General features: G+C 47.8%; 1 protein-coding gene across 1 annotated transcript in view; it reads right to left on the bottom strand.

The window, feature by feature from the left end:
* The window catches only part of kiaa0825 (KIAA0825 ortholog), a 153,221-nt gene that overhangs the window by 123,187 nt on the left and 14,188 nt on the right, over positions 1-15,846 (bottom strand). The window contains exons 3-4 of the mRNA XM_031830426.1: positions 6,197-6,365; positions 5,346-6,006 (exon numbers count right to left, since the gene is read on the bottom strand). Of these exons, the coding sequence (XP_031686286.1) occupies positions 5,346-6,006; positions 6,197-6,365 (830 nt within the window). The remainder of the gene's footprint in view (positions 1-5,345; positions 6,007-6,196; positions 6,366-15,846) is intronic.

The raw sequence follows: 15,846 nt of genomic DNA, 5'->3' as shown, positions 1-15,846 counted from the left end.
ACTGGCATGAAAAGGGAGAGAGGGGAGGGGACGAAAACAGAGGGAGGGAGGGAGGGTAGGGAGGGGAGGGGACGAAAACACAGGGAGGGAGGGAGGGTAGGGAGGGGAGGGGAGGGGACGAAAACACAGGGAGGGAGGGAAGGGAATTCCCTCAGCAGTTGTTATTGATTCCGGTGTTTACGGGCGGATAGTTTAGTGCCGTTTACAAAACAGAACAGATGCAGCCAGTGAGCAAAAAATGTAAACAATTGCTGTATGGCGGGCTGCCAAATCCCCGGCCTGATGTATTAAACTCACACTGAAGTGCATTTCCCCTTTGGGCTGTGCTTATTACCACTTCATTTCCTCAGCGCTCCCTCTCTCTTTCTCTCTTGCTCTCTCTCTTGTTCCCTCAGTCGTCAGAGTGGGGTGCACCGGCTTGTTGTCTGGCCGTCTTCTGTCCTTCCCTGACCCCGGAGGCCCGGCACTACCTAACAGACCCATTAGCGAGGGGAATTGCATGTGTCTGACGTGGTCGAAAAACCAATTATTAGACACTTTCTTCCAAATGTTGCCAGAGTCTGTTGGGAATGGGCAATCACGCAATAATTTAGCCACTGATTTAATTTCACTCTTCTCTCTCTCTTTCTCTCTCTCTCTCTCTCTCTCTCTCCCCCCCCTCCCTCTTTCTCTCCCTGTAGCGTGGCTGACATCTCTATGGTCCTTTGCCAGGGCTTCTCTCTCTAACTCTGCCAGGGATGGTTAGCTGGCTGGCCTCAAGCCTCACGTCTCAACTCCACCCATGATTACAATAACTCAGACAGGCGCTGAGATGTGCGTGTGTGTGTGTGTGTGTGTGTGCGTACGTACGTACGTTGTTGCTGGTCATAAAAAAAACTCCAGTTCTGTGTGGATATACATTTCAAAAGCCCATTGACAAGTTTATCATGCAGTCAGATCGCCGGGTGCTATTCTCCGCAGACTGGCACTGACAGAACAACAAAGGGTTTGTCAGTGGATTGAAGGCAGATATCCACAAAGATGCAGATATAAACCGCAGAGCCCAGGGACTCCCTCACTCCGACATCAAGCTGGTCTCCTTCCTACCCCACTCCCCCGTGCATGTTGGCACTCAGAGGAGACGGATGCAAGGTGGGGTGGACGGTGTGTATGTGTGTCACGGCAGTTTAAGGGGGGTATAAAGCAGGCACGGCTCCCAGGGCGCTGATTGGCCCCCTGCGTGAGGGTGGCAGGGTCAGAACGGAGCTGGGGGGGCCACCGGGAGGACTGCCCACGGGCCCCGTGGTGGCTGAGTCCCGCTCCATCAGTCGCGGCCCGCTGCTCAACCAGACAGCCTTATTATGGGTGACTCCCGCTGATGCCCCCCCCTCATGGCCCCTGGACTGCAAGAGGCAAAGTCTGCCTGAACCACAGCAGGGGCTACCCGCCGTTCACAGGGGGGGAAAGTGGGAAGTTTTGATATCTCGATTAGGCTGCTGGTTGGGTGGGGAGGGGTGTACGGTGGCCAGGCTAAGGCTGCTGGTTGGGTGGGGAGGGGTGTACGGTGGCCAGGCTAAGGCTGCTGGTTGGGTGGGGAGGGGTGTACGGTGGCTAGGCTAAGGCTGCTGGTTGGGTGGGGAGGGGTGTACGGTGGCCAGGCTAAGGCTGCTGGTTGGGTGGGGAGGGGTGTACGGTGGCCAGGCTAAGACTGCTGGTTGGGTGGGGAGGGGTGTACGGTGGCCAGGCTAAGGCTGCTGTCAGCTTTCTCCTTGTACTCTATAGCCAATCAGCTCCAAATGGAGAGAGGGGACGTATTGTATTGTGTGGAAACATTTCATTACAGGCCACTTGTTTTGGTACTGTGTTCTTGGACCCTCTAGGACTCCATACAGTAGCAGAGTGTTATCCTGTCTGTGCTCTCAATAAGCCCTGCTCTACTCCCTCTGAAAGAAGGTGCTGGAATACTTGAGTGGTTTGTTGATATGCTTGAGCTTAACAAGAGTGATGCACAAAAGGTTTTTGTGACCATTCGGAGGAAATGGAACCGGATTTGACACACGCGTACTACGCACGCACGTACACGTGTGCGCACACACACACACACACACACACAAACACACACACAGTGCCATGTTTAGTCTTGCAGTAATGCCAACAGACCTAGGATTTGGAGACAATGGGACATAGTGGAATTCATAAAATCTCAAGTGAAATGGTGAACACACATAAAAGATTCTCTCACACACACACACACACACGCGCGCACACGCACACACACATGTAATGAAGCCTCATTAACATCAGTAAACAAACCCTCACTAGGCCGTGAACCCACAGCTCTTAAATCAGACCTTCTAGACAGCGTAGGGATGTGCAGGGCTGTGGCTATACAATGGGAAGCAGCAGCCGTAAACAGAGGGCATTGGGCATATAAACCCCCCCCCCCCCCCTGCCGTAATTACATGGCTACATTCATGTGCACGGCCCGGCAGACACCGCGTCTGAACCCCTGCACAGATATGATCTAGTGAAGAGCAGCTCTTATTAAATATTAACAAACACCATTCCCAAGTAGCCTCAATCCCCAGAAGGAATCTCCCGCGGTGGCGGCAGCAGCAGTAGCAGTACTAGCTATCTCTGGCACTACTGAAGCACTCTCCCTGCTGAATAGGCTGGTGCGCTTTGACTGCAGGGAGTTCAGAGAGCCGAGGAAGGAGGTAAGGAGGGAGGAGGAGGGCGGAGGGGTGGAGGTGAGAATGTGCTTACTACACATGTTCAAACCCAAGCCTTCTGTACGCAGTACTTCCTATAGCGCACGGCACAAGTCGGAGAGAATTAGTGGGACCTGGGAATGGAATTCATACCTCGGGGAGCATGCAGATGTCCTTCAGTGTGTGCATGGAGACTCTTCGGCTGTGCTGAATGATTGCTTGGGACAAGTTTATTGATGGACGTGTAAGCAGGCAAGCCAGGTGTATCGCGTTCCATGGTGTACATGAAAAGTGTGTTCTGTTTCTATACTACGCAAATTGGGAAGCAATTACTCAATTGCAGATTTGGAAAATCTGCAATTTACATAATGTATATATTAGGCTTATGTAAGAAGCTATTTTTCTGCCGAATTACTGCATGTCATCATTAGACATAATGGAAATGACACATTTCCTCAAAGGTACTTAAACGCTGCACAAACACTTGCGCACCTTCAACGACAGACCACCTGGCAGATAGCAATGCACGTGCACGAACACACAAACAGACACACACACACTACTTGATTACCCCTTTTCCTGTCCAGACGCAGTGAGGTGTGATAGTAAGGTTTAAAGCTTGCATTGTTCCTGGCCAGTCAATCTGTCCGGCAGACTCCAGAGTCCTACTGATCACCCCATTACTACCGGGAAGGAGAGAGAAAGGGGGGGGGGGTAGAAAGGAGTTGGAGAGCAAGGGACGGCGAGAAAAGGGGCTACAAAGGGCTGAGACACTCACATCTGTCTGGGAACAATGTCAGCGCTTCCCCATTCAGAGAGAGGGGTTAAAAGAACTGTCACATCTCGCTGATGTGAACACTTTTAAATGGTTCAGTGGTTTGACAGTAGTTGATGCCAGAGACTGCACTCCCCTGGGAGAGCTCTGGGAAGGAAGCACAGGCTCAGGCTGCCTCCCAGGCTCCCCTCCCATTACCCACCCCTCCATTGAAAATCCTGCAGATAAATAGATAGGCGGAAATCAACAATAACATGCTACAGGGAGATAATAGGGATCTTAGAACTTAGATCAAGTGAATATATGCATATTGTTTTTCTATGTGTCATCATTGTCAACGCGGCCCTTCAAGATCTCCATGGGTAAAGACAACCACCAAAGTGATGTGAAGCCATTCCGCCGATTAGGCCACAGTGTCCTTGGTGGATCTGTTGATGTTTGGGTGTCTACTGTTGTCTTTCGTTGATGTGACCCCTGTAAAAACTAGCCCCGATCCCCGTCCCACAGTAGTTGCGGTGGAGCAGGCACTCACATGACAAGGGGCAACAAAAAAAACTGCATCGCTTTAGTGTCGTTACACTTTGCGGGCGCTGCTTCCCTTTGGTGAGATGTTCTGCCTCCGGTGCTACATTTGACGGTTTGTTGAGCGGCACGTAGGTGTGTAGCCGGAGCCACAGCCGCCGCGCTGTGATCAAACAGCCTAACTGACGCATGGCCAATTATCCTGGCTGCCTTCTTTCATCTCATGTTTAAGGGTAGGGAAAGAGAGCGGGAGCGAGGTGGAGAGAGGGAGCTAGGAAGGGAGGGAAAGAGCGTGAGAGACGGCTGTGGGTTTAAAAGAGTGGCAGATGTAAAAAGCACACTTCCCATCCCCAGAAGGAAGCACGCCTGACATATGCACCATTTTGGGAAAGTAAACAACGGAGTTGTCTACTTTGTGGATGGTTACCCCATCTATCCCATAAATAGGCCAATCAGAGAGCCAAACATAGAGTATAAGGGGATCTATCAGATGTGACATACCATGTACAGATTTTTTTGTTCCCCAGTCTCTCTGTACATCACTCCTTTCCTCCCACACAAGAAAAATGACTTCCTTTCAAATTTTTGTAAATACTTCTCAGCTGTTTCATTCTATTATTTTCCCTAGCCCAAGGGCGATAACGTAAGGAACCATCAACTCCTAGACTTATCCTTAGCTGTGAAGGATAGGTTACAAGGCCTGTGCTCACTACCAAGGTCATCTTTGTCCGTTTTACCCTTGGTTTGCATTGATTTGCTACGAGAGAAAACCTTAAGTGAAGCACTCTGTCGTAAAAGACTAAAATCCCAACTTGTGTTCAAGTGAATGGAATTTAAAAGAATGTAGAGAAGGATTGTTCCTTCTCCAGTGCTTGGTGTGTGCATTGAATACTCCAGGGAGAAAAAGGTGTAGATTCAAGAGCAGATCGCGGCAGGTGTTTATTTCTCCTTCGTAGAAGGCAGGAATCTTGATCACAGGCAGGCAATGGTCATACACAGGTAGGCAAACAGGCAGGTGAATCAAAACTAGGACTGAAGGCTATAACTGGTTCTCACAAACGAGCTAGGAAAAGGCTTAATAGAGTCAATACGAACAATACCTCACAACGGCACAATCAGAACGAACTGAACTAAATAAGGAGCTGATGAGACCATGTGAGTAACTAACACAGGTGAAATCAATGAACAAAAATGAAAGACAAGGCTAGGTTCAAGAGCACAAAGAAACAAGGCTACGTTCAAGAGCACAAAGAAACAGAACACAAGGTTGATGAAGAAAATAAATGCAGAACCTTACAGTGCGTGAGTGGGGAGAGTGTGGTACAGTTTAGAGAGAGTAAGAGGTTTGCTCCACTGACCTACAGTAGCCTTGGTCCTGGCCGAGCTCTTCCTCCCCTTGCCACCGCTCAGCGTAGTGTTGTCCTTTAGGGCGTTCTCACACTCTCTCTCCATCATGGCGCCCAGCTCCTGGGACACAGTGTTCAGGTAGGCAGCATTCAGGAAACCCAGAATGGTATGGGGCTTGGCCACCCCATTGAGGACCTGGAGCTCCTCCCTGAGGGCCGAGCACAGGGCTGGGGCGGCAGCACGGAGCCCCAGGGCCAGCCTGTCGAAGCCCGTCTCCTTCCCACCGGGGCTGGAGGCCAGGGCAGAGTGGAGCAGAGACAGGACAGCCTGGCTCCTCAGGCCCTGGTAGAGCGTCAGCACCTCCCACTCTGGGTAGAGGAAGAACAGCTGCTGCAGACAGTAGATGCGCTGAGGGACGGGGAGGGGACAGGAAAGTCTGTCCAGCAGGTGGCGCCGCAGCCGGAGCCGTACCTCGTCCCACACCTCATGGCTCTCCAGAGCACTGTCGTCCCTGACCGTGTGGACCGAGGTGTGTGCCGAGGGGCCGGGCTGCTGGGGGGTGGGCGAGGGGGTGGTGTTGGGGAAGGACACGCCACACTGGGAGGAGATGTTGTGGAGCAGCTGGAGGGTCACGTCCTCTCGCCCCTCCTCCTCGGTCCTAAGGTACTGGAGCTGAAGAGGAGGAAGGTTGGTTCACAGAGGAGCTATCAACATGTTTATAGGTATCAATACAATCAGCAAATCTTTTTCATTTTATGGATGGTTATTGTTTAAGCACATTTTGACTGGCTACTGAACTACATAGCATTGTACATTGTAGGTTCAGCCCTCTCTCATCATTATTATCATGATGTGTTGTTACCAGAGCTTTCAGGAAGTCCAGGAGCTCCTGGTTTCCTGTGGCGACAGGCCTGACGGTGCTGGGGTTCCGTGGGTTAAACCACTGCAGACATTCCGTTGGGCTGGGTGGACGCTCCCCCGTCCAGGACTCACCCATCTTCCCCTGCAGTTCCTTCAGACTCTGTTCTATACTGGAGAGGGACAGAGACACACGCCACTCACAATAAACCTCTGACTGTCACCTCCATCACATACTGCATAACAGTACTGTATTCCCCCCACCTCCCTGTCCCCCCGCCGACACACACACACACACCCAAACCCTGAGAGAGACACATCAGCAGTAATGAACACAGACATCAATATATCCCGGCTGTGTGTGTGTGTGTGTGTGTACTGAGTGTCTGGTGTGAAGTGGTGTTACACACGTCCGATACAAGTGCATCTCCCAGTGTCACTTCTCTCGCATCCCCTCGCCACACACACACAAACACACACACACGCCGGTCTCTAAATATTAACAGACTACCTCTATCTTATCAAGGGTAGTAGGTTAAGGCCGAGTTCTCTTTGACGTTTTAGGGACACACTTGCATCCACCCCTGCACACACTCGTGAAGACGTTTCCCTTTTCACACGCGCACGGAGCACAAAGAAGAATGCACATTGAGAGAGAATTGACATTGATTCAAGAAAAGAAGAAAAAGAAGTCAAATAATGTATTAAAATAGTGATTAAAAGGTTAAATATGTGAAATGTTAAAGGTTGAAAGCATGGGGAAATATATAAGGGTGATTCGAGTAATGCCGTAAAATAGTTAACAATGTTATAATGCTGTTTGCTTTAAAGTACGAGGCATATAAACAGATTAAGGCCTGAGGGCCTGCAGGAGGGCCTGCAGGAGGGCCTGCAGGAGGTTGAGGGTGGAAGGTTATAACGTTGAAACGTTGTAATGTTGCAGTGATGATATGTTTAAGCTGGTGGATGTTTAAGGTGTAATGGGAGTGGTGCATTGAGTTGGAGTACGATTGTAATTGAATGCGGTAAGGAAGATTCATGTTGAAGAGTGAATGTTTAAAAAAATTAAGGTTAATAATAAGGTACATAAGGATGTTTGCGTGATCTGGAAATTGCCAGGTTAGAACGGTTAGGGGTGAAGTGGATGGACGTCCTGTTTAGGGGAAGAAAAGATTGGGGTTAAGGGGCCGGAGAAGCACCTTTTTGAACGAGGGCCACATTAGGTGTCTAACTACTAGATACATCATTAGGGTAGGTGTTAACCACAATGAGTGAGCAGAAAGGAAAATGGAGGGAATAAAACGAAAAACCTGTCGACTGCTGGATTTAAAAAAATATATGTATATTTCAAAAAATTATATAACCTTTATTTAACTAGGCAAATCAGTTAAGAACACATTCTATTTTACAATTACGGCCTACCCCGACCAAACCCTAACCCCAGACGAAGCTGGGCCAATTGTGCGCTGCCCTATGGGACTCCCAATCATGGCCGGTTGTGATACAGCCTGGAATCGAACCAGGGTCTGTAGTGAAATAGTTGTTCAAGTTTTAGAGGGGGGAGCCAACAAACAGTTTATAGAGTTGTAGAAGGTAAAAAAAAAAGATATTATATTTTATTGGCACACCCCAAAAGGGGTTTAGTTAAGGGCGCTGAAGGTTGTCTATCAATTTAATTTACTGTACATTTTTGCTTATCATTTTCTTGCTTATCATTTGTGATTGGTTGATTGATCTGGGATTTTTTTATGCCTGTTTGTGGAATTTTGAATAAACCTGCTTTAATGTTCTGTAACCCAGTGTCATCAAAGAGTCTCTCTTCTACTGTGGGTTTCTGAAGTAGACTTGATTCGTTGAGGATTTTTTCGCATCTGGTTAATTAGTCTATTGGGGACTCGAGTGACTGGTATAAAAGAACCTAACCTGAGACACAGCTATAGGTGCTGAGCGCATTGGTAGACGTCGTAGGAGGAGATGATTCTGGGCTAAGCCAACCCGAGAGAGAGCACCCCATAGTGCTCTAAAGTTGAAGCTGTGGCCTGGACGATCCTGAAGAGGCGCCGGGTTGCAGTGGATAGGCCACTCTACTGTAAGGTCCTCACTGTTGAGTTTAAGGGACAGCTGTATACTAGCTCAGTGGTAAGGCAGAGCGGCATCTATCAGATCTGTAGGGTCTAGGGCCCAGAAATAACGGAACTGCCTTTGGGTAGACAGGGCCTAGTTGAGTCGTTAATCCTGCAGGGTGGGGGGTTATTTTAGCTTTGATAATGTGACAGATTAGATATGACATTCGCAGGCTCAACATGTTTAGTCGTGTCCATGAAAATCAATGCTGTGTGTGTGAGAGAGAGAGAGAGAGAGGGGGAGAGAGAGAGAGAGAGAGAGAGAGAGAGAGAGAGAGAGAGAGAGAGAGAGAGAGGGAGAGAGAGAGAGAGAGAGAGAGAGAGAGAGAGAGAGAAAAGGTAGAGACAGAGAGGGTAAGAGAGAGAGAGAAGGGAGAGACAGAGTAAGAGAGAGAGAAGGGAGAGACAGAAGGGAGAGACAGAGAGTAAGAGAGAGAGAGTAAGAGAGAGTAAGAGAGAGAGAGAGAGTGAGAAAGAGAGAGAGAGAAAGGAGAGACAGAGAAAGAGAGATGGAGAGAGAGAGAGAGAAGGGAGAGAGTAAGAGAGAGAGTAAGAGAGAGTAAGAGAGAGTAAGAGAGAGAGAGAGAGAGAGAGAGAGAGAGAGAGAGAGAGTGAGAAAGAGAGAAGGGAGAGACAGAGAAAGAGAGATGGCGAGAGAGAGAGAGAGAGAGAGAGAGAGAGAAGGGAGAGACAGAGAAAGAGAGATACAGAGAGAGAGAGAGAGAGAGAAGGGAGAGAAAGAGAGATACAGAGAGAGAGAGAAGGGAGAGAGAGAGATACAGAGAGAGAGAGAGAGAAGGGAGAGAGAGAGAGATACAGAGAGCGAGAGCGAGAGAGAAGGGAGAGAGAGAGAGGGATACAGAGAGAGAGAGAGAAGGGAGAAAGAGATAGAGAGAGAGAGAGAGAAGGGAGAGAGAGGAGAGAGAGAGAGAGAGAGAGAGAGAGAGAGAGAGAGAGAGAGAGAGAGAGAGAGAGAGAAAGGGAGAGAGAGAGAGAGAGAGAGAGAGAGAGAGAGAGAGAGAGGGAAAAGGAAACAGTTTAATTTACTAACACCCAGCTCATTCACCACTCTGGGTCTATAAAGCTCCTCCTGCCCCCTGCGAGTCGGCGATACACACATCCAGATGTCTCCCAATGACGACACATTAAATAACCATTCAACGTGACACACTTTCATTTCAGAGGGAAAATGTGGGGCATAAAACGTTATAGACCACCAATCTGTATCCAAATTGCTGCCGATTGAATCCCGCACACGTGGTTTCAGTTGGCTAGACGACGCTGTATGTATAGGCAGTCTACTTATTTCAATGTGATGCTGCATTTGCTGACTGACAGAAAGCCAGAACACGCCAGGGGAGTGGTGGTGTGTCTGTGACACCACAGAGGACATCCAAGTGGTGACAGGTGTTGTTGGAGGGAACACACACTCTTCCACAATGATAGTCAAGCGCTAGCTGTAAAACAGCGCTAGCTCCAACTAGCTCCCACCGCTAACGGCTTGTGTGAGAAACGCTGACAGTGCTGTCTGTAAAATGAACACAACAGCCCCCCCCCCCCACACACACACACACCTAAAATCAATGTATTTTTTTCAATTGTTGTTTGTTTTGATTGAATAAATTCTATGCCCTTATCTTGGATGTCACAGTGTTCAAGAATGGTATCCCATTAATGCAGAGAAAGGTTTTCTTGTGCATCGTTATGTATTGAGTACATATGCATTGTTTGAATTGTGTTCGCGCACACAAATGAATATAGCTCAATGTTTTTCTCCAAATGAACCAATATAGCACAAAACAAGAAATCACTAGCTCCACTCTACCAATCAAAGCAAGCCAAGCTGACATTTCACATTTCTGACCAAGCTGACATTTGTTTTAGCCCACATATCTTCATGTTAAAATGTGTACAGGCGAGGCAGATAGAGGCAGTCTATTTAATGTTAGTCATAAACGTGGATGTGTGATCTGGGCTCCACCCCAGGACTTTACTCAGACAGCAGGTCTTAAATGAGCATCCATCTGGTCCGTCAGCCTGCCTCTCAACACCATCAAAACACACCATTTCACAGCATACACCTCTCATTTTACCTCTTTATATAGAAAGACACGCGTGCGCGGGTGAACACATACGGCCATACACAGTCGCACGTGCACGCACACGCACGCACATACAGTACACACTTTTATATCCCACCTCTACTTCTCTCTCTCATCCCATCTTTTCTGCTCATCTCAGTTTTGAAGGTCCACTGTAGGATTTACAGTTTGATTGAATGTATGTGTGCCACCTGCCAGGCTGGGGTCCAACTCAGGGTGTATGGACTATGTCAGAGCCCCCCCCCCCCCCCCCCCCCCCCCCCCCCCCCTCACAATGCACCTCACAATGTCTCACCTTTAGACCTGAGGTGTGGGAACTAATCTGGAGGTTAATCAACTCTACCGGATTAGCCTCAACCACAATGAGCTCACAAGCTGCAGAGCTAGACAGCTAATGCAGCGCGAGATAGAGAAGGGAGGAGAAAGACAGCAGTTTGACACAAGAAAACACCAGTCAATTCTCCAAGTGAAAGTGAACAATGGACAGACCAGAGGTGAAAAGAACCACATAGTTAAAGCTAAACAAAAGGCTGGGAGATGAGTGGAGGAGAAGTTCCTTTAAAGTCTCTCGACAAACATGTCAATCATATCACTCCCCACCTCCTTACCCCTTCTCACATCCCCCAACGAAACTGAATTGTTTTTTCAGATCGGGCTAAAGCAATACCCTACAAGACAGCCTGGGCACACCACCACCACCACTCCGTCCCCACCCTCTCACCCCAAAGAAAGGAGCGATAGGAGGGCTTTTGTTAGATGGCACATTTCACAGCTCTGTGACTTACAGAAACCCAATCCTGTGATTAGTCAGCGCATTGACGTTATCTTAAGTTCCTTGTCAGAATTAATTTAGTGTGGGTGGGCTGCGGGGCTGTCTGTCAGGCTCCGGGGAGAGGAAAGCAGAGAGGGGGCTGGAAGCGATCCCTTTCAAATAAGCCCTAGCTCCAAACTGGACCGGCTGCCTGGGAACAAAATATCTGCCCCATCAAAAGGCCCCATTCTACACGGAAACAAGAGGGAATGGGGTTCAATGAACAGCCTGAAACGGATCCCCCTTCGCCCTGCCCGTGGCCCTCTTAGTGCCCTCAACCTTGCCAGAGACCGCAGGCACACACACACACACACACACACTGCCACACACTCGCATACACACAAACGTACATGTTTGATATACACAAATACATGTTTAAGGTACATGCAAGCACACGCACTCACACACACGGCAGATATAACTATGAGAAATGTTGGCAGGCGTCTAGTGTAAGCCATTTCCCTGCCTTGCAGAAAGGCGACAGCAGTGTCTGCAGTCCCTTGGCCTGCGCTGACACTTCATTAGAGGACTTTTTCTGCTGGCCTCCTGAAGTGTACCATTTGATGAAACCTAATGGATTACAGCATTTCAATTTGGGGAGCCGGGCCCCGTTGTCAGCCTATCTTAATCTCCTTCAATTAGGGAGCAGCTCTTAGGCAAATCTCTGACATCTGAGAGCTGGGAGCAGGCCAGCCAGTCTGACCCACAAATAGGTTGAAGCCTTCCTTCACGGGAGTGGGCAGTGGGAGCTCACTCTTTCTCTTTATCTCTCTTTATCTTTATCTCTCTCCCTCCCTCTCTCTCTCCCTCTCTCTCTCTCTCTCTCTCTCTCTCTCTCTCGCTCTCCTCATCGTCCCGATTCCCTTCACTCTCCTCCTCTTCCATAATTTGTCCCAGACACTGATAAATGGATTAGGCAGCAGGTGTGTGTGTACGTGTGTGTGTACGTGTGCGACTGCCTCTGTGTGTGACAGAGGCTGACCTTGGTGGAAGTACTGTAAGAGAGGAGCCTTGCCAGCATCTGTCTCCTAGTCCCCAAATGGGCTGAGATGAGCCCAAGGCTGACTGACCGGAGGTGCAGACTGAGTGGGGATCGCCAGATTTTTTCCCAATTCCCCATTATCTGTCCCTTTGTTCTCATAATGGTTATCCCTCTCCCATATCCACAGGAACACAAAATAACCCTTTAATGCTTAGAAGGAAGAAAAATGCCTTGGCCTTCAGTAATAAGCCTTGAATTACCTACCCAAGGGTTTTCGTTTCAAGATGTGGAATCTTCAATTATTTTGTTCCCATTTTCCCCCCAAAAAGAGGGCGAGAAAAGGGGGGGATGAGACGCAAACGCTAATGGTACCAGAGTGAGAGGCTTTGTTCAGCCGCCACATTTAGCCTGTCCCTCATCATCTATCCTCGCCCTCACAGCAGCACAAAGGATAAAAGAGCTGAAATATAGATTTCTCTCTCTCCTCCTCCTCCCCCTCCCTCCCTCCTTCACTATGCCCGGTCTCCTCTGGTTCCTCTCTCCCTCCCTCAATATGTGCCATCAAAATATTGAGAGCCTAGTGGGGTATTTTCAAAGAGAGAGAACGAACGAAAGAGAGAGACAGACATAGAATCGGGTGGCCTGTCTAGCCATCTCATGTGGGAGGGGGGGGGGGGGGGTTAAGAATGTAGTATTGGAGCAGAAGTTCTCATCAAAGTGGCTTTCACACACCTCAAAATGAGTCAGTGGTAACTGGTTGGAAAAGCAGGTGTAATGTTCCCTTTGATGTATAAATCCTAAAATGGGATATGCTTCAACTGTCTATGCAAGATTTACATAAAATTCAGTCTGGGCACATATCTTAAGATTCACTCCTTTACTATAAGTGAATAATGTTATCATGCTCTATCATAACGGAATACAAACGGATGGAGTACGGACAAAAGAGGCAGACAGACAATCAAAGGCTTTTAATCTGCAATGTTGCTGTAAAGGCATGTTCTTTCACATAGGTTGGAGAAGAGCTCTTCATTGTAAATGGTAAATTGAGATTAGTGAATCTTCTAAAGCTTGAGGGCTCTGCTTCCGTGATGCTTTCAGAGATAATTGACTTCTTCAAGCTCACAAAAGATCAAAATGTAAACAACGAGCATCTTAATCAACCATTCACTTCTCAAATGAACCTTTAATAACTGCAAACCCACACTGATGTTTCCGACAGATACTTGGCAACGACTAGGAATGCTCATTAGTAACAGAACACACGCACACGTATGCACGCAAACGCGCACGCACGCACGCACGCACGCACGCACACACACACACACACACACACACACACACACACACACACACACACACACACACACACACACACACACACACACACACACACACACACACACACACACACACACACACAAATGGTTTCAGCAGTTATCTTTAACAACTTGCTAAAATATTAAACTTACAACAGAGTTGGATGCTACAAGGCCAGACCATGTTGTAGAGTCTTCTAAATGTTAAAGGCCCAATGCAGCTGTTTTTATCTCAATATCAAATCATTTCTGGGTAACAATTAAGTACATTACAAAAATTGCTTGTTCGCAAGAGCAATTTCTCAAGCAAGACTTTTGCTAGGACTGTCTGGAAGTGGTCTGAGTGCAGGGGAACACTGATAATCCCTGTCAAAATCCAAACTAGCTGTTATTGGCAGAGGTTTGGTCGGTAGGGATATCCTTGTCTCATCGCGCACCAGCGACTCCTGTGGCGGGCCGGGACGGGCTTGTGTTTCAGAGTTGTAGCGATGAGACAAGATAGTAACTACTAACAATTGGATACCACGAAATTGGTAGGGAGGGTTAGGGATTTTTTTTTAAATTGTTTGCAAACTGATTTGTGACTCGTATTAATGCCAAAATAACATGCAAAACTGGCAAGCCCCCCCCCCCCCCAAATATACACAGTTGAAGTCGGAAGTTTACGTACACTTAGGTAGGAGTCATTAAAACTTATTTTTCAACCACTCCACAAATTTCTTGTTAACAAACTATAGTTTTGGCAAGTCGGTTAGGACATCTACTTTGTGCATGACAGAAGTAATGTTTCCAACAATTGTTTAGACAGATTATTTAATTTATAATTCACTGTATCACAATTCCAGAGGGTTGGAAGTTTACATACACTAAGTTGACTGTGCCTTTAAACAGCTTGGAAAATTCCAGAAAATTATGTCATGGCTTTAGAAGCTTCTGATATGCTAATTGACATAATTTGAGTCAATTGGGGGTGTACCTGCGGATGTATTTCAAGGCCTACGTTCAAACTCAGTGCCTCCTTGCTTGACATCATGGCAAAAATCAAAAGAAATCAGCTAAGACCTCAGAAAAAAATTGGAGACCTCCACAATTCTGGTTCATTCTTGGGAGCAATTTCGAAATGCCTGACGTTTTTTTTTTTTACCTTTAATTAACCAGGTAGGCTAGTTGAGAACAAGTTCTCATTTGCAACTGCGACCTGGCCAAGATAAAGCATAGCAATTCGACACATACAACAACACAGAGTTACACATGGAATGAACAAAACATACAGTCAATAATACAGTAGAAAAAAAAAGAAAAAAAAAAGTCTATATACAGTGAGTGCAAGATAAATAAATAAATACTGTATGGGGATGAGGTAGGTAGATAGATGGGCTGTTTACAGATGGGCTATGTACAGGTGCAGTGATCTGTGAGCTGCTCTGACAGCTGGTACAAAGCAACTTCGACAGCAGCAACAGTTCCTGATCAACCCGCACTGCGTTCCTGTGATCGTCCTCGAGGCTGGTGTTGTTGTGCTGCTAGTGTAGTGTGTCGGGGGGGGGGGGGGGGGTACTGTCACGGATCCCTCCGGAACTTTCATTATGCACACCTGTCCCCTTTTCCCACAGATTAGTACTTGAATAAGTGTGCCCTTTGGTTTCCATTGGGATGTCGATTATTTTTACATTGTCAGTTGGTGCGTGTGAGTACCTGGGCTTTATGTTTTGGCTTCGTGCCATTGTGGATTGCGCAGATGATTACAGGTCTCGTCCCGTGTGTTAATCATTGTGTGTGTGTATTATTTCTTCGAGGTACTTCTCGCTATTTAGTTTGGGTTTCAACCCTGTGTTTTGTAACGTGTTTGTTTGCCCTTCGTTCCCGTGCACGGCACGCCTTAATTTGGGTAGAATTTCAAAAAACGGTTACGCATTCCTGCGTCTGTCTCCCGATCCTTCATGCCAACATGACAGACAAGAACTGGGACATCTCAGCTTAAAACTGTGTGTGTGTACGTGGGTGTTTGTATGTGTGTGTGTGTGTGTGTGTACGAGTGTGTATGAGTGTGTCCCTGTCTGTCTGCCTATGTGTGTAGTGCCTGTGTCCAAACTCTCGAGTTTCACCTCCTGTCAGAAAAACTTTGACATTAAGAAAACGTCAGTGTGGAATAGACGTATCCTCGGGGCAACCCATCAACCCCAAAAAATTATCGGGATGACACGCTCCTTTCTCTACCAAGCATCCCATTCTACCAAGCATCCCACCAAGTGGCATGGTGCCCAACTTTGCCCACATCCGCTACAGCATAGAGCCTTCGCTGACTGTGCTCACATTC

This window comes from Oncorhynchus kisutch, linkage group LG8 (genome assembly GCF_002021735.2).
Source record: "Oncorhynchus kisutch isolate 150728-3 linkage group LG8, Okis_V2, whole genome shotgun sequence".
In the NCBI taxonomy this organism is placed as follows: domain Eukaryota; kingdom Metazoa; phylum Chordata; class Actinopteri; order Salmoniformes; family Salmonidae; genus Oncorhynchus; species Oncorhynchus kisutch.
This window is presented reverse-complemented; position numbering and strand designations above follow the sequence as displayed.